At 42.7% G+C, this 19430-nt stretch overlaps 1 protein-coding gene across 2 annotated transcripts; it reads right to left on the bottom strand.

The window, feature by feature from the left end:
* Positions 1-2299: 2299 nt before the first annotated feature.
* On the bottom strand, positions 2300-19025 carry LOC147234561 (transcription factor Sox-1a). Of its 2 annotated transcripts, XM_086145096.1 has the most exons (2): positions 17406-19025; positions 2300-5857 (listed from the first exon to the last, which is right to left on the bottom strand). In XM_086145096.1, exons 1-2 carry the CDS (start codon positions 18249-18251, stop codon positions 5771-5773), a joined length of 933 nt encoding a protein of 310 aa, XP_086001222.1. In that variant the 5' UTR covers positions 18252-19025; the 3' UTR covers positions 2300-5770. The 2 variants fall into 2 exon arrangements, with proteins under 2 accessions (XP_086001222.1, XP_086001221.1); XM_086145095.1 differs by lacking the exon at positions 2300-5857 and having other exon boundaries at positions 16845-19025.
* Between the last annotated feature and the right edge of the window lie 405 nt (positions 19026-19430).

The raw sequence follows: 19430 nt of genomic DNA on the forward strand, positions 1-19430 counted from the left end.
CGTCGCTGCCCTGGGATAGACTTTCTTCCACCTGACAGGGCCTGGCGTGGATTACTGGAATACCTGGACAGGTAAGTACTCAGGAAGGTGTCAAGTGCATATATGTTTGTTCGTGAGGCCGAAAGGGAGAGAGGGGAAAGTGAGAGGGATGGAGAAAGCAAGCAAGAAAGAAAGAAAACAGAAAGAAAAAGAGGATACTTCATGATGCTTAGCAACCTAGCAGGGGCAAACAGACACAACTTGGCAGGACATGCTGTTCCAAAGTTCTCTTTAGTGATCCCATGAATAAATAAGCAGGGGTCACCAGCTCTGTTAATAAAGTCTTCCTGGTTTTGATTTTCAATCTTCTCTACCTCCTTTCTCCCTCTCTCTCCATCTTTCTCATCCCTCCCGCTAATTAGTCCAGGTCTTCGGTTTCCCCGTCATGTGTGATATGAGTTTATCAGAGCTGCCTATCAGACTGAGGGGGTCAGAGGATGGAGATGTTGGATGGGGCTGCAGTCTGGGCAAAAACTAAACTCAAGAGCAAGGCAACGAGTGAGGCTGATCAGAGACAGAAGAAATCTTACGATGCCGCTAAGAGGCTGAACAGAAAACAGGAGTGGGGAAAAACATGAAGGCATCCAATCTGCTGCAAGGAGAGTCGCTATAGTGTGAGACTCAAATTTTCAACTCAGGATCTACACACACATATCTCTGAAGCTACTGTCATCATAATTATTGTCATAATGCTGCTGAATGTTGTTTATTAAAAAAAAAATAAAAAAAAAAAGACACCACAATTTTTACAATTTGTCTCCTGAGATTTTTTCACATACGATGACTCATTCTCTACAAGGGGTTTTTAAATACACTGCTTTGGATCTAATTTTTCCTGGCTGCCGCGGATTGTAAGTTATATATTGTATGAGATCATTTTAAAAGGAGACCAAAATGACACAGTCTAATGGCTACTTGAATTATTTCTTGAACGTGTGTTCATTTATAACTTTAATCATTAGATCTGTTGAAGGGAAAATACGATAGATTGTGAAATACTTGGCCTTCTCAACCTTTGACTCTGTTATTCAAGGCCTGTCTCTTGTCTCATTTGTCTCCCTCGTCTGTATTTTTGATAAAGTGCAACGTGAATACTTAACTAGCGTAGATGTTTTATTAATGAAAGGTGTCATTATAATTATTGATACTATGACGCCCACTGAGAAAGCTGTAGCCTGAGATATTGCCGTTTTTGAGGACTGATGGTTGCGAATTAAATGAAAGTATAAAATACTTGCACAAACTGGCACTTATTTAAACTGTAACTATACCTCCAAATTTATCAAATATCAAAATGATTCATACTCAAGATCACTTTTGATCAATGCCTCAGTCATGGGTCTGCATGAAACAATCAAAAACAAATATTAGTGACATAAAGCGATCAAAATTTATATTAAACACTGTGCTTATTTACACTTTGAACAATATTTAGTGATACACAGAACATAACGGTGGTGAAATTCCAGTTACAGTATGAATGTGTTTTTCAGCAGTTGCTGGTAATAAAGTGCCAACTACCTCATCTCATTCATCTCTTATGTCACTTAGATTAGGTTTCTGAATGTTATTTTCTTGTGTTTCTGCATTTTCAGGTCATTGGATACACCACATGGCATTCAAAAGAGGGCAGTGTTAGCACACATGCAAGATTTACTCCACTAAGTGCTTTCATCTGTTTCATTATCTATTCCTAACACACATTATATAACCAAATCACTTCACATATACCATACATTTTTCTACCAAAATCATTCTAGGTTTTCTTTTCCACCAGTTTTAATTGGATATTGCAGTTATCGTAAAAAGGCAAATAACGACTAAAATTTCCCTGATTGATTTGATTTCGCCAGAACTTTGAAAAGCAAAAGTGGCCAATCCAGCAACCAAGCAGGAAAGGAATACCTCACCTGGTAATTGCCGCAACACCCACTAACCCCAGCGGAAGGTGTATCACAACACTCTTTGACTACTTGAAATAAAATTGCTTCATAGTTAGTGCATTATTGTTTCAGTCGAAGCCGAGAGCCTGTTTTATGTGGCCCTGGGTGGCATAATTAGCACAGTCTGGAGCAACATGTTTAAATCAAATGGCATTGTTACAGGTGTAACCACTGCTGCTCATGCATGCAATTAATGCCCAGTTTCTTGATGAATTTCCTACTCTGTCTGAGAAGCCAGTGTATTTGTGATTAATGAGTCTGCAACTAATATCACATTATCGTTGTTTAAGTATCGTACACTTTGAGGGCAAGGGAGCGTGTGTCTTCTGTCAATTACACCAAACGCGAAGCGTGCTTCTGTTCAGCGGTCACAAGGTTGAGCCAAAAGAAAATGTCTCCAAACTGCAGCTCAGTCTATGTCTGCAATTTAAAGGATTTTTTTTTTTTTTTTTTTACCATCGAGTAGGGCGATTTAATTTTGCTGCACTGCCATCGCTATCCTTTTGGTGACAAGTAGTTATACAGGGAGTTGTTACAGTTCCCGTGTGTAAGGCAGTTGGCTGATACATAAATCCATACTGACTCAGCTCAGGTCCCATGGGCTCAGCTGCCTGAGGGCAGGGAAGGGTGTGACCAAGATACTGCACTCTCTGCCTCGTCTCAAAAAGCTAAATGTAATGGTGTACGGCTGGAGTGCACTCGCTACCGAGCCTCTCTTTCTCCTATGCAGACTTCCCCCTTCTATGCCCCACCTTCCTCATACCCTTGGCACTGAAAGAGCTGTAGGACACAGGGGTCTGTATTAGCTGTTTGACCTCAGGATTGGGTTGTGTGACCCCAGCAGCCGTGAAGCGCAGCTCTGGCCTGATCAGATGAGTACTTCAGAAGATTCGAAGTTGAAAGAGAGTCGTCCGTGTGCTTCAGTCAACCTAGTCAAATTAGCAAAGGGACAGTTACAGGAGGCCAGCAACATGACAGAACCACCTGTCTGGGTAGGAAACAAAGATGAAGACACATGCTCTTCAGCATCCATACAGACTGCTGCAAAACACACTACCTTCCACAACTCAAGAAAAGGGGGGGGGGTAATTTGACCCAGGTAGGGGAAGGATAGGGGAGGGAGTGGACGGGAGGGGGTAGAGGAGCAGTGCTGGCCCTTGGTCAAGTGCCTTGTATTCCACAAACAGACCGCATCCAGTTACACTTTACCTGAGAAGCCAACCCTGAGGAGAGGATTCAAAGAAAAGCATGCTGCTGACCTACCTCTCTGTGCTGCTACTTCTTCAGCTGACAGGAATTTCACTTGAAGAAATGCATTATGGTTTCATCCCGAACCATGTGTACAAAGATTTCCTCAAAGTTTGTCCTCTTATTCCACATCTCACTTTTTTTTTTTTTCAACATAAGAGCTATTAAACACATGGATTTGCGCTAATGGAAGTAGCTTACCGACAAGCAAGCAAATAATTGGTAAAAGAGGCTCAGCTGTCTATGCTGCCCGCGCTCCTCACCACGCTAATTAAAAGCGGCAAGATGGGAGAAAGGGAGAGCGTGTCATCAAGGACACGCTGGGAGATGTACACCTGAGACGGGCACAGTCACCGATGCTCCGGGCACATCAGCATGACCTGAACACCGGCACTGTTTGAAGTTGTGACACAGAAAAGAGAGACAATAGTCTGGATTCAGAACTGTCGCCCTCAGGGGAATAAAGTAAGATCTGCTGAGGAGAAAGAAGATGAAAAGGGAGCCAGGAGATGGAGATAAGAGTGAAGAAAAAGTTGGTAGATTGGAAGGAAAAGCAGAAGAAAGGAAGGGGGAGTGTAATGCTTCACAGAGAGTCACTACTGCATTGTCTGCGTGAAAGTTGAGGCCTCCTCCTTGCGATAATTATTTAGTACCACTTTCTTTTCCTCTGCTTTCATTGATTTCTACCTCCCTACCTCTCTCAAGTCATCATATTTTCACAAGCTGTTCTTGCCATTTCCCTGCTGCCTAACCCTCTGCTGTTTTTCGTCCTTTTTTCTCCGTATTTCTTTGTCTTTTTCCTGCTGGTTGGAAATCTGCAACGCTTGCTCATCGGCGCCAGCCTCTGTTAATCCCCTCCCAAAGCACCTTAGCAACGCTAGGAATTTAGAGATGCTAAAAAAAAACACACAACGACAACAACAACAACTGTTCTTAACACTGGGCTCATATTGGCAAGAGTGGCCACATCTTGAGATGTGTGTGTTTTCCATAAGTAGTTCAGAACAATCTGGAGGGGTGTGATAACCAAGGATCTCTCTAGAGTGCACGTGTGTATATATGTGTGCGCATCTGAATGTGTACGCAAAGTGGGACCGTATGTTTATGCAATATAGTTCCAGTAATGTTTAAACCTGGTCACTGCATGTATTCACCTGAGATGCTCATTATCTTGTCCCTGGGCTCGTTCTGTCTGGGTCAGAGTTGGAGCCTGAGCCTCAGCTGGACTTGTGCGTCTCTCCCGTGTTCGCAGGAGACGGGAGCACGTACCTGAAAGAGCCACTGACAGACCAAGAGGCTGCGAGTGTTAGGCAAGCATAAATCATCACAGAAAGCACAGCTTATGTTATTATGGGCCCAAGTTTGATGTTCTGTGGAGAAAAAAAAATACAACAATAAGGCAAGGTTAAATTGCTCATAGCAATTATGCCATCGGTTATTTGTGATTTGTGGTTGTCACACATCAGTACAGATCACCTCTCAACCTCTCTCGCTCTCAACTAAAACTCATTTACTTAGGGGCAATAGTACAATAATTGAGGGCACATTCAGTCCTTGAAATAAAATGCTAAAAGTTTTTGTTACCTTTCACTCTTAAGCATAGATTTACCACACAAACTTTGATAAAAGAATCAAAGCACAATCTTGTATATTGGGCTTTAACGACACAAGATATTTTATTTTACATGTATTCTCTCTTTTTTGTCATCAGCAGTGAATACAACAGAAAATCAGACCATGAAATTAGCATAAAAAAAAAGCAATATGCCTGTCTCCTGGGAAAAGTCACGGTCTATGAAAACAGATTACTTTGAACTTTGTGAAAGTGTACAACTATAGATGACATCTATGTTCATGCACAGGAAAGGGGACAACATCAGCCAAGAGCATATTTGAACAATTAATTCATCACAGAACTGCCGTAATTTTCCCTTTCCCCCGATTCCCATGGAGCTAAGCCTCCAAAAATGGAGACAGCTGATAATTCCCCAACTGATGCTTCCGGTCTTAGCACCAGATCTGTACATGTTTCCCATCGGCTGGTCAAACGGCTCAATGAACACAGTCAAGTCTGAAGATATATTCATTACAGGCATCTTGATGGATTTTACAAATGTGAAAAATACAGCGGGTTCTTGGAAAAGATGCCAACAGAGGGACTAAGAGTATTAAGCAATTGAATCTGGCTCCAGTGAAAGAGAAAGGGGGGAGCTCTTGCAGACACTGCCGTTTTTTTGCTTTTTCTTTTTATTGTCTATGTGTGCTTTAGCTGAGATGGGTGAATAATAGGGCCGTGCCAGGAGTCTGTGTTGTTTTTCAATCCTCAGGTAAAACACATTAAAAAAAAAAAAAAAAAAACAACCCAAAATCTCCACATGCTCTAAAATGAGGCACTCAACTCTAATACAAAACATTCAGCAATAAAGAGGGGTGTTGTGTAATTAAGTAGCATCATAGGGGCAGGGCTGAATAGATAGAATTCGGGGCTGGGACTCTCACTGATGGTATTTTGGTCCAAAGCACCGAGCTTCTAGTGTTCCTCACAATAACGGCCGCAGAGGAGATGGTTCTATTGGTGGCCCCAAAATCGTCCACGCCTGATGCTGACAGTCATGATGAGCAATTTGCTAGAAGACAGAGACAAGAGAGGATGTTGATGATTTTTTTAGGGACTGAAAAAGTCAGTGTTCCATAAGAGGGGATCTAAGACCTAATGGTAGAGACATTCATTATGTTATACAAAACTCATTCCACATCTCATTGTCTATATGATCTATTACACGAAAAAGTGGTGGTCCTACACACAAAAACACAGTACACCATGCAGCTGAATAACTAATGGCTTTTAGATTATCAATTCAATTAAAAAAAATAAAAGAAACGTATTCTAGACCTTGGAAAAGCTGATACGTGACAAACCATCTAATGGCTTTGGAAACAAATTAGTAGGATTACACCCATTCAGACAATTTATCTGTGACTAACACATCCTTTACATGTTTCAGTCTAACCTATCTAAATGACCAAGTGTGCTGATCATCTGACCCGGCAGAGGTCTAAGGTCATTTGGTTCAACTGGCTATCAGTGTGGTGCAGGGTGCACCATAAAACTGCTGTTTTCTTATCTGAACTTTTTGACCCCTCATTAACCCCATCACACTGCTCAGAGAATTATCACCTTGCCACAAAGGTGGAGAAATCCTTTACAGCATCTGGTGGGCTCCTCTGTGTGCCAGAGTTTGTGTATGTCCGTGCGTGTGTGTGTGTGTGTGCGTGTGTGTGCAGGTGCCCCAACAAGGGAGGACAATGACAGGTGAGTTGTGTGGCCTGATTTATTGAAAGAATTATTGAATTAGAGAAGGCGATAAGTTTCAGTGAGCAAGTTTTGATGTGTTTAAAGAGCAGGGTGACCCGGCTGTGCTAGTAAATCTGTGTGGCAAACACTAAACTCCTGTATATGTCAGTGTATTAGAAAAAAAACTGTTCAGCAGTTTATTGCAAAGTGCAAATAACCATATACATGTGACAAACTACTCAGATAATTTCAACCGTGATTGTGAAATACAAATGTAGATCCAATAGCTTTTTAGCTGCTGAATGTGGAAATGTAGACAGATATTATATTTTTTCATTTCGACTCTGAGATTGGACACACAGGGTTACGTTTCTGTTCAGATGAACAGCATGGGTATCTGTTCCATGCTGAAGGAGGGTTGGCTGAACCCAATTCAGGCCATATGTGCAACTTAAGGGAATTGTGACCATTTATTTATCATGATCCCTATAAGCTCGCAAGGTTATACGCCTACTATTATTTGGTGGGATTGTGAGCTTGTGCACTTGGGTTCTCTTTCTCAAACACACAGGTGAGTTCATAAATATGACATCAAGTTCGGTAACTGTGGTGAACTTTGTAGTTAAAAAACAAACTTGTTGTAAATACAACTGCGCATCTTGAGTTTTGGGGGGTTGGATTTGCCAGACAAATAATCGTTTTATGAAAAACCTGTTATCAGTTGCATAACATATTTGAAAATTGGTTCCCATTTCACTCAGTTGTTTAGAAGAAAGCTGCAACACTTTTTTCTTGCAAAACTCCCACACTGTTTTGGTCATAGGAAAGAACGGACAATGACTGAATTTTCTTTTTTGCATAAACCATTCTTTAAAGGCCTCACTATGCTAAGGGAGAGGTCATGTTTTGAGGTTTTCTATAACCACACCCTTAGCATCCTGAACCTTAGAATAGTATCTTGGCTGGAAACATGAAATGAATAGCAGTTCCCTGCTGTAGAATCTGCTCAGAAGCATTGTCTCCACCAGCCACAATATGGACCAAACACACCACCCCAAAACATTAATACTTCATATAGTAGCATGGCGGCTGGGTTGCCTTCTATATCAAGATGTGTCCTTTTACTTTGCCGGGACATAATAACTGTGGCAACTAAATAATGATTAGATGTCAGTTCATTAATGCAAGACATTTTTGTTATTTCTGAGAGATATCCTCACATTTCTCCAAGTGGGAAATGTGCTTGAGCCGAACAAAAACAATGCCAATGGTCAGATAAAGTAAGTACTGGTACATATTCTTTGAAAAGAGGGAGCCTCTTGAAGGAAGACTGTGTCTTTATGACTTTATCATTTTCACTGTTGATCTGATCAGTGAGTCTGTTCAGTGTTCCAGAAAGTGCATCCTACTGGCACCACCCACTGAAAGAAATTAATTGTAAATAGTGGGCAAAGGTCATCCCCTTCACAAACCGAGAGATTTGGCGAGGATATTTTAAATCACCATTTGACCTGTTCATGTAACTCGATTGGCATCAGATGATTGATGTTATCATGAATGTGTTTGATACGAAAATAGAGGATTTTCATATCAAACAGAGGAACAACTTAACCTCTTAGGCTTCAATAAAAATATCCTTTTTCTTTTACTTTTATTGTTTGTATTCAAAATATATCCCTGGTTCTGCTAATTGCAAGTTTTTAATTCACACAAGACTTGGTGTTTGATAAATAGTTCAAGCCCCGTGTCTTCATGCTTGCTAAATGATTAATAATGCGCTTACATTTGTATGACATATTCAAACAAGACCTAATCACGTAAACTCAAATTCCATATAAATTAGGTTCCCCTTTACCACATCTCTGGAGAAGACTTCAGTAGGGCTCACTCCCGTATGATTTGGCACGTCCCCATAATATTTCTTTACGGAGAGATGGAAGGTGTTGCCACTATATCATCCTTTACTCATCCTTCGGGACCTGCAAGGCTGAGTAATGAGTGTAAGCTCATTAGCGTTACAAAGTTTTGTACTTCCAGTCATTACAAAAAAATGACTAAATTTGCAAATACCAATGTTGAAGAATTAATCGATAATTTTCTGCAGATAGCAAGCTGCATTCGATAACTTCACTACAAACTTGCAAGAAAACGTTTCTACCGAAACTGTAAAACCTGATCAAGAAAATTGTGACTTTATAGACTTTGATAAGAATAAGGTAAAAATTATAAAATAGTAAATCAGTCTGCAGATGTTATAGTCGAATAATTGGAGTTTTACTTGGGCCATATTCATATTTGAATATGTGTTGTTTCAATATTAAACTGATATATACATTTTGTTTCGTACTGAATTTTACTTACTATCATACCAAAGACCGACCAACATAATCATTCTGGCTATTTCACCAAGAAGTAGGACACAAGTTATAGATTTTTTTTTTCTGATTCTTCAGAGTATTTACAGAAAAAGCACTCAATACTGTATGTAGCTGCCAGACTGAATCATTACTCATTACAATGAAGTTACTTTACTCATATTGGCCGTGACACATTGTTAGCAGTTGCTCCCTAAGAAAAAGGAGTGGATGCTGGCACCCAGTCAAATGAATGTCTACCAGTCACTGTGACATTCATCCGGTCCTGTGCTGTCTTGAGAAACCAGCTATTTTCACATTCAATGTATAATTTGCACAAATACCCTGATTTTAACATATGCAATTAGGATAACTATGGACAAACCAATACCGAATAGAACCTTTCTTTATATTCTACGTTTTTCTGCCCCTGGATTGCATCTTTCCGCCTTTACTTGGTCAAGTCAAGACAGATTTGATTTATCTAGCGCCTAATCACGAAATATGTGTCATGGCACTTTACATTAAAAGCCGTACTTTGCATGTTCTCTTTACTAAGTAAACTCTAAAAAGAAAAGCCTTATTTCAAATCAAGAATAAGATCTACCAGTACCTGTGCATAGTGAGAGAAGGCTGAGAGGCACAACCACCTTGGCCAAAAACAGTGATCTCCTCACTAATGAAGGGCAGTAAAGCAAGCTATAACTACCATTATGACTGCCGGAAGCAAAAATCACCGCTAAGAGCACTATTGTGCTATTAGTCCAGACCCAGCTACCAAAGCTCAAGAGTAAAATTCATCAGACATTGTGGAATGGATGGGGGACAGTTATAATGACAGCTTGCACCAAATTTAAACAAAAATAGTGAGCGAAAACATTGGAGCAACACTTTGTAAATGTCCTGATTGAAAAATCATAAAAAAGTTCTGTCCAACTGGTTTGAATCTGAATATAATTGTTACGAGATGTAATCTCTGTTTGAATCACTCAGCTGTTGATCAAGACACCGAAAAGCAGGTTCAGCCCAGTAAAAACTAAAAGTGAGTTGCAGGGAAGGTCAGATCCAGGAAGATCGACGAGTTATTGCGGTGTCAAAAACTCGTCTCTTTCAACTCAAAGAACGGTAAAATCAAGATTTCCATGACAGACCAGGGATTTAAACATGCTGGTGAATGGCACAAACAGATAGAGAAGTTTCATTGAAAGGAGAAAAACAAAAGGTTAGCATTTAGCTGCCTGGATGAAGTGAAAGACAGCCACTCTGCCCGGTTTTACTGTCTGGTTCCACTCCCAAAAACCTTCAGGATAGGACATGATACATATGGTATATCTGCCTTTGCCTCCTGCCTCTCCTCCCTTGCTTTCTGTATTGGACAATTAAAGTATAGCTTAACTCTGACTAATGAATACATAAAAAGTCGCAAGCTGTAATGTAAGGAGCTTCATAACCCGTTTAAAAAAAATAAAATATTGCACCAGTTGAGACAAGTTTACTGCCAGAGAGCCTTCCTACAATAAACCCGCCTATCCGATGTGGAACAAGAGAAATGAAAATCATTGGCAGATAAAATGTACTATTCATCTCACCGTTCAGGGAGAAAGAAATTTGTTTCCATACTTATACATAGGCAAATTCATTTCACAAAGCAAGTCATTTTGAAAGTAAATGAGTTGATGTGACTGAAAGTGTTTATATTGTTCAACAAAACTGAAGTAGAGATTTTATTTGGGTCCTGAGGATTTTAGATTTTGCCCCATGAGGTGCTGTTTGCTGTCAAACAATGACCTTCCCACCTTACTGTGCTGCACTCGGTGATAAAGTAAGACAGCATTAGGGAAGTACCACAGTCATGCAAACTCACCACATAACCCTAGCAAAGTATCGCAGTTGTCGGCCAAAAGTGTGCAGGGAGGGCACACAAATGCACAATTTCCATCTGGCAGGTCATGTTTCTTAAACAATTTGAAACAGAAAATTGATAACAAGGGTTCCTCTGAAGATTTGGAGGTTCAAACATAGAAATCAGACAAAACCACTCCAAATCCAAATACACAAAGTCCAATTTTAAAAGTACAAACTGAAAGCAACCAAAGTGGCAAGTGATCATGCAGGCACAAAAACGTAACACTTCAAGTTGGCGTGAACACAACAAGCCAGATAAACATTGGGAAACTGGGAGGATCCATCCCAGTTCACAAGATAATTTGGCCAACCTAGCAGAGTGGATGAGAAGGAAGGATTCGGGGACAAGAAAAAAAAAGGGTGGAGAAATAGTTCCGCTGCTGGACCAGACAGCAGCGGAACTTATGTCGGGGTAACAAGCGACTGAACAGGCCAAAGGCTGAAGCATCAAGAAGCTACTTCATGGACCTAATGTGGCTGAGGAGGAGCTAAATCATGAACCTGAAGCACGGCAGGTAGGCTCATCCTGATCTAATCTGGGACGCTTCGAGCACTCAGCTGACACACTGGCAAATGTTGCCTGGGCACGAAGGAGCCTGTGAAATGAGCCAGGCTTTGCTTGTGTTAAACAATGTGCAGCAAAAGCTGGCTGAATCCGTGGCTACAACCACATCGACTCTCATCAATTTTACCTCATCCACACAATTCCAGCATTGTCACACTCCTCAAAGGGATCCCTTCAAATCCCAGTGTACTGTTATGAATTGAAAACTCAGAGTGTGGATAGGGAGCTGTCATTCACTCAGGATTTACCACTGCAGATCACAAAAACATTTCTTTAGTAAAAATCCCACCATTTTTAATGATCAAGATAAGTCAGTATTGATCCTTTTTTTGAAATGTCATTTTGTTTTTTAGAAAATTGGGTTCTCATTACTACATATTGTTGATTTTTCGATCATTTCTCAAACATTAATATGTAGTTCAAATCAGCTTTTTCTATTTTCTCTCTTTGTGTTCTCATTAATACATATTGTTGATTTTCTGATAATTTCTCAAACGTTAATGTGTAGTTCAAATCAGCCTTTTCTATTTTATTACTGCAAAAGTGCTTTAATGTGTTTTGAGTGTTTTGTTGATGTATTCCAAGATCAAGAGTAGGACAACAGTCATGTTCGCTGAATGGTGTCATTTCATTGGCTGAAACTTTAATTGACAAAACTGACCATTTAATTCAAACTTGATTATGTGTATACTGATATCAGTTATTTATTATATACTGCACAAGTCCAATCAACCAAATTCCACAAGTCCAGACACCAAACAGCAAAAGACCTCAACCAGAACAAAATGATTATTCAGAGTTTAAAAAAGGTGAGTCAGAGTAAGTCCCACTTCCACCCAAAATATATATATGATGTACAATATAGGGAACAATTAAAGTTTAAAATTGGGATCATACCCAATTGATATTCCAACTAAGACAAATACCAAGATTGAAAAAAAAATGAAAAAAAATAGATGTCAAAAGACTAATTTACATTAATGAGTTAACTTTAATGTTCATGGCACTAATGATTAACATTAGCAAATTACTACTGCTTGAAATTACACGTGTCCGTAATGATAAGGACTTAATGGTTTTCAATATTTTACAATGTATCCTGCAACTTTATTTCGATTCAGATATTGGGGTCAACAGATTTGCCTCAGAACCCACTTGTGTATCATACAGCAGCACTAAGAACACAAATCCGTGTCCTTGTTGGAAGATTTGAGGGAAGTGCAGGCCAGGAAAAAACTTTTTTCTGAAAATTTTCAAGGCTGATGTTTCAGAGTAACATAATTATATTGCTCTACAGCATTATCTATCCAGACATGACAGCTCAATGGCTCCATCCATTAAAGGGCCCAAAAACCCTGAACAAAAATGAATTTGAAGTCTCCTAAACATCCCTATTCCTGGATGATCATGAAAACATAATACCGGTTGGATTGTTATTAATCATACAATGAATAAACTGATAAAATGTGTTTAGAAGATATCGGGAGATGAAGGTAGAAAATGAAGTTTTAACCCTCTTTGAAAACAATTTGATTTTAACCTTTTTTTTTTAACTAAAATACAAAAAGTGATATTTGATTTAAAATTAATTTCAGGAATCATGTTGCATCATGTAAATGTCATCTAGGGGGGAGATAAAACATCTGCATGATCTATCAGCCCATAAGAAGATGATAAATTCTTTGAGGTGGGGGGGGCTAGTGTGGGGGTGGGGGTGGGGGGTAGAGGGAGGGTGACCGGCCGGGAGTGTTCCTTTCTTTTCACTCCCTGAGTGACAACAGAACACTCCTGCTGCACCCCTGCCGCCCAAACATCAATCTTCCTCAAACTTACTCTTCCTCATCCTTCCTCGACAACAATTGGACGGCTCCTGCGGCGCGCCTGGTTTTGTGTGGTCCAAACGTTGTCCCGGGTTTATCACTCCTCCGTCGGGGTACCCCGGTCCCCCCTCGCACCTGCGCCGTTCCCCGGGTCCCCACAAGAACTCGCTGGGGCTTGTAATCGCCTTTGTGGGAGCCTTTGAGTTGTACGGCTGACTGAAACTTCCCCAACCTCACATCGCAACCAGCCGCTGAATGGGGCTCAGCGTGGGGGCTGCTCTCCAAACCGCGACCGGTGCCAAATTCCTACAGTAGCGCTCCACAATCACTCCCACGCAGGCCTCGATTCACCGGGCGGAGGTGGGGGTGATGATGTTGGGGTTCGCGGTGGGCCAGAATGATGGTCACGAGTTTTGAGTGTGTCGGCGTGGGGATGGTGTGTATGTGTGTGTGTGTGTGTGTGTGTGTGTGTGTGCGTGTGTGTGTGTGTGGCCTAACCGGAAGCGACCGGAAGCGGCTACTCTGTTAATAAACGTCATCTGTTTTGACAGGGAGGAGAATCTGATTCACAAAAAAAAAAAAAAAATGAAAGAAAAAAAAAAAAGATTTTGGTGAATACTTTGGGCAAAGTTTGGAAAATATAAAGCGATTTCTCCGCAACTTTTCTGTAGCCCACATTTGTGCTGCGTTTCGGTGCATTAGGTCTGTACGCCGGCGTGCGGCGCGCCGGCAGTGGGTAGATGGAACAGCGCTGCAGGATTAAGAGGCAGCAAGATTGTTAAACATGTCAACGTGTAATTGCACGATAAGGCCCTTCCGAGGAATTCATTGGCCCAGTTGCTTTCTCTATTCCGCGCTAATCTCGCTCGGCACATTCGCTCTGTGCAATCTGTCTCCATAATCTTCTGTGACAGAGCGGGCGACGAGAGCAGGCTGCTTGGTAATTTTTTTTTAGGAAAGGGGGAGGGAGAATGGGGGGGAGGTGCAGGGAAAATATGCAGAGGCGTGATAAAGTGACGCTAATTATCCCCATTTAGGACAGGGAGTGCAAGGGATCGGGGCTTTACCAGCAGCCGGGAGCGCGCCGGAATATATCGGTGGCTACAAGATAAGAGTGTCGCGCAGGGGAGAGATTTATTGGACGGTCAGTTAAACACGGACGAGCGCCCGCACGCACACATACACACACACACACACACACACACGTGCACTTCTTCACGCACGCCACAGCTCTTCCACGGTGCACCCTACACTTACCCCCTCCCCCTCTTCTCCACCTCAAGGTGTAATTTATTCGGGTTAAATTTGCCAGAACGCCCCTCTTTTTAGCCCACCGATGCGCCGTGACGCGCTCCGCCTTTCCGGGCTTTTGCCACACTTTAATCCGCATCTCTTCACATCAACAGATAAGACGGAGAACAAACGCGTGCCCGCGTCCTACGCGCACCGAGATGCCTCCGTAGATGCCGTTTTCTTTCCTCTGGCATTTCAACTGCTTTTCAATTTTTTTTTTCAGCGATTTCTTATTAACGCGCAGCCAGACCTTCCACGCTCCTCCGAGGCCTAAAAGGTTTAATTGACATACCAGGCGAGTCTTCATCAGTGTGAAATAGGCCCTTTAACGATGTATTTTAGATTAATTGATTTTTTTTTTAAACGCCTCAGTATATAAAAAATCCGCTCATTTGCATGTGTATTGATTTACAGGCCGTGTCGGCAAAATGAGGTAATAAAACACGTGTAAATGTCAAAAGCAGCCGCGACCTGTCAAATTACGACGTCACTTTCAGACATTTTTTTCTAATCTATTCAAATAGGGTTGAAAATAAAATGTTCTTTTTGTTTATTCTCTACGTGACTATTTTTGGTACGTAATAACAAATACTTTCTGATTAGTCAAGTTGTCACCGTCGCTGGGAAGTTTCAACCCGGATGTTTGCATGAATGAGGTTGAATTGTCTTAATTATTTCCGGTTTTGTTTCGCGCGTTCACTAAGCCACCAAACAACGCTTGCATGTGAAACAAACTTGAACATAATGTGTATTTTCGGATTTTCACGATCCATTCGCTCTCTAGATTTTTTTTAACGATGACATTACAAAGAGCAAACAGCCATCAAACCATTTTCACCACCTCTGACCATCAGCATCAGTGCAAATATCTGTCCTTGCTCGGGAGTCATTCACTCTCCATTCACTCGTTTGGCACAATGACCAGAAAACTACAGAATGAAATAAAATATTCGGAACTGCTTATCGATATTTATCAAAGTTCAATACCTTTTTTTTAACAGAACAAAGACTGGTTAAAGGGGTTCGCTGGTACAGTAAACCAGGAATACAGTGGAGGAGAGGTTGGATTGAAATCTCCTTTTATACTATTTTTAAAATGAGTAACCAGTAACTGCTTGATCATTCTTACTGCCTGGTTCTCAGTTGGCGGGGAAAGGCTTGGAAATACCGTCGAAGCACGATGATTCAGTGCCTCTGTCAACAATATTTTAAAATGAAACGTTGCTCTCTCTGTGGGGTCATTACACAGGAAAAAAAATGTAATATTGCAATTTACTAACACTATCCACATTGTCACGTTTAATAGTAACTTCACTGACTTTAAGTGGCTGTCGTAAAATAGGTCTGCATTTTAAAAGCTGATGCGACTCGCTCAAGACATTAAGACATGCGAGAGAGCTCAGATCCATATGCAAATAAAAAAAAAACCTCCCTCCTCAAATAATAAAATAGCAATGCATAGCAGGAACTAACGGTATTTGATGAAAATGATATTTTCCCCAGAACGGAATCAAGCGCAAAGACAAGGAGGCTGATAATAAAACGTGTGTGTGAGAGCAGGACTAACAGGTGGTTTGGCCACCGAGGCCTCTCTGTATCTCACAGCACCCGATCCTGCGCCACAGAAATGTAATAAATGTTGTTTACATGAAAAGAGGCCTGCAATAATTTTTCGGCGTGACGGGTGCGCGCTGCCGCGTGTACGGTCACAAATAGATTACAGATAGTCAATAAAATGATTTGGAATTACGCACAGAAAGTTGAGCGCCTCTGAGCTTCCGTCCACACTTCAATCTTTTCGCGTAATTACGTGCGAAGAAGAGAGGCATTTCAAAACCTCGCGGGATTTGGTATCAAAACGTAAAAAAAAATATATAATAATTATTATAATTAGTATTATTATTCTATCTCTCTCGCAAACTCCAATCGCTCGTGCGCGGAAACAGAATCCTCGGCCGTCTTCTTAAGAATCAAAGCAACGTCTTGTGAAATTTATTCAGTTCTTCTTCATTGCAACATCAGGGCTTTTTCGGCTGCGGAAAAGCACATAAATTACAACAGCAGTCCCCCCGACCCATTCCCACCCCAGTTCCCCCCCACCCCCCACTCCCACCCCCACCCCCGCCCTCCTTTGAAATATTAAAAGTATTCACAATTTACAATAATTAGAGCGTTACAATAAAAAGAGATGATTTCCAAGAATTAAGACACAGGCCTCTGCAAATTAACACAAACGTTTTTTAAAGAACGTGATTTTTCCCATATTTTTTAAAGCACTTTCATATGACACGTTATCTCAATTTCAATAACTTACAATAACAGACCCCCACCCACCCACCCACCCAACCACCCACCTAACCCACTCCCCAAATTATGGGGCAATTGAACCAAATAACCTCAACGTGAACCTGGATTCACCCTCAACTAAGACTGTGGAGTGATGGAGAATAAAAGATGTTGCACAATAACCAATAATCTCAGCTTCTTATTCGTAATATAATTCCACTGTTGGCTAATCCGACAGAGAGATAGAGAGAAAAAAAACGAAAAAAGATGAATTTTGCTATTTACCCTTCATTTACAATATCATAAACATTCTGTACAAAATACAGGTAGTTCTCGGGACCGGGATATTTAGAAAAGAGGTAAATATTTGGTTATGTGTGTTTTGCTTGCAGTTTTCGGTGATTGTATGCGTGTGTGTGTGCGTCTGTGTGTGCGTGTGTGTGTGTGTGTGTGTGTAGGTGTGTTCTAGATGTGTGTGAGTGGGACCGTCCCGTTCACCCCCGCCGTGGCGCTCTGGTAATGCTGTGGCAAGGCGTGGAGTCTGCTTTGCATTGACGGGTCCCCCGGTTCTCCGGTCGGTAAATACATGCTTATCATCTCTCTCAAGTCTCCGGGGCAGGGGCCCCGCGAGTGTGTGCTGCTGACGGGTGGGCTTACACTCGGCTCCGACTTTACCAAGGACCCCAACGTCCCCATAGCCGCCGAGGAGGACACTCCGGAGCCCTGGTGCTGCGAGTAGCTGATCCCGCCGTAGCCGGACGGAGACGCGTTCATGTACCCCTGGGAGTTCGAGATGGGGCTGTATTGCAGCGCGGTCATGTCGTAGCGGTGCATGGGCTGCGGGTTGTGCGAGTGATGGTGGTGCGAGTGGTGGTGGTGGTGGTGCCCCCCGCTCCCCGGGTGCTGGCCGAAGGCAAGCTGCGCTTCTTGCATCATCGCGGCGGCTGCGGCGGCAGCGGCCACCTGGCCCGAGTACGCGCCGTTCGCCCAGCCGTTCATGTGCGCGTAGCCGGAGCCGGCGGAGCCTCCGTGACCCCCCGGGCTCTCCAGCCTCTGGCCGACTCCGGTCGAATTCATGCCGACCCCAAGACCGACTCCTCCGCCCCCGCTGGCTCCAGAAAGCAGTCCGCCGGCGAGAGAATATTTGTCCTTTTTCAGCAGCGTCTTGGTCTTCCTCCGCGGCCGGTACTTGTAATCCGGATGCTCCTTCATGTGCATGGCGCGCAACCGCTTCGCCTCGTCGATGAAAGGACGCTTCTCAGCCTCGGACATCACCTTCCACTCGGCTCCGAGACGCTTGCTGATCTCGGAGTTGTGCATTTTGGGGTTTTCCTGCGCCATCTTCCTCCGCTGCCCCCGGGACCACACCATGAAGGCGTTCATCGGCCGCTTCACCCGCTCCTGATTCGCTTTGGAGCCGCCGTTGGGTCCCGTTTGCCCCGTACCCGTGTTCGTTTGGGGACCGGGGGAGTGGAGGTCAGTTTCCATCATCATGCTATACATTCACCTGCTTTTAAACTTCGACGCCACCAGATGGAAAGAAAGAAAGAGGGGAAAAAAAAGTCTGTTTCAGGATGCAAGAGGCGCGCACGGGACGAGCCGCGCACACGGGATTACAGGATTAAGACGCAACCCGGGAATAAAGGGAAAATATCCCGCCCTCCCCTCCTAAGAAAAAAAAAAAAAAAAAAAAAAATACGAATACAAGACGCTCTCCGAGCAATTCTTGAAGGCGTCTCAGCCCGGGTCGTTTCACGCCCGCTGCTCTAGAATGCGCATTTGAGCCACTTTCTCTGTCGGAGTTCAGAAGTTGGTTAAAGCGGCGGCCATGTGATGCGCAACTGACAGCGGTTAAATGAGCCAGCGGCGGCCAATCAGAGGCCAGCTCGGGGATGATTTGCATGGCGTTCAGTCAGGTGACTGGAGGGCCGTGGAGGAAGAACATACCGGAGGAGGAGGTGGCAGAAAGGGGTTGAGGCGGGTGGGGGGGATCAATCCCACAAATAGTACTAGGCATTTGAAATATCAGAGACGTCAAGTAAATAAAAATAACTAAGATGAGTTGGAACTGACGCCGCTGCCAGAGGGGGGAGGCTAAAGTCTGGAGATTCGGAACACTTCGCGTTTCAGGGAAACACTTCAAAAATACATGGATGTGTTGGTGGTGGTGGTGGTAGGGGGGGGTCTCCCAGATAAAATTACAATCTGGTCAAATTATACACACTTCCTTTCCTTTTTTTTCCTTTTTTCAATTCAATGTTCTCACTGCAAGTGGCAGCCACAGTCCATCATAATTTGACACATGTGTCCTTTAGGGTTATTGGGTTGGAAGGGAAGTTTGCTGTGGAGTAAGAGCGTCAAACAAACTTTTTCAAACTCAACTGATGGACGCATCTCTCTCTCTCTCTCTCTCTCTCTCTCTCTCTCTCCGTCAGGTGTAAGCTATAGGCTGTATGGCGGGAGTCTGTGATTCTCCACAACGGAATGGGATGGACGGGGGCAGAGGCGTCGTTACCGCCGTCTGCTGGCTGCACAAACAAACGCGCACAAACTGTCTCGTTTATTCTTTTTCTGTCTTTTCTTTAAGTTCAATAATAACTACAGTGATTTCTTTTGGGGAGAAAAAAAATTCGAAACTTGGCGGCGGGCTCGGTGTTCTCCATCGGACCCCACTTAGGTTTG

This window comes from Fistularia commersonii, chromosome 4, assembly GCF_037954325.1.
Source record: "Fistularia commersonii isolate RoL2024-O1a breed Wild chromosome 4, RoL_Fcom_v1.0, whole genome shotgun sequence".
Lineage (NCBI taxonomy): Eukaryota > Metazoa > Chordata > Actinopteri > Syngnathiformes > Fistulariidae > Fistularia > Fistularia commersonii.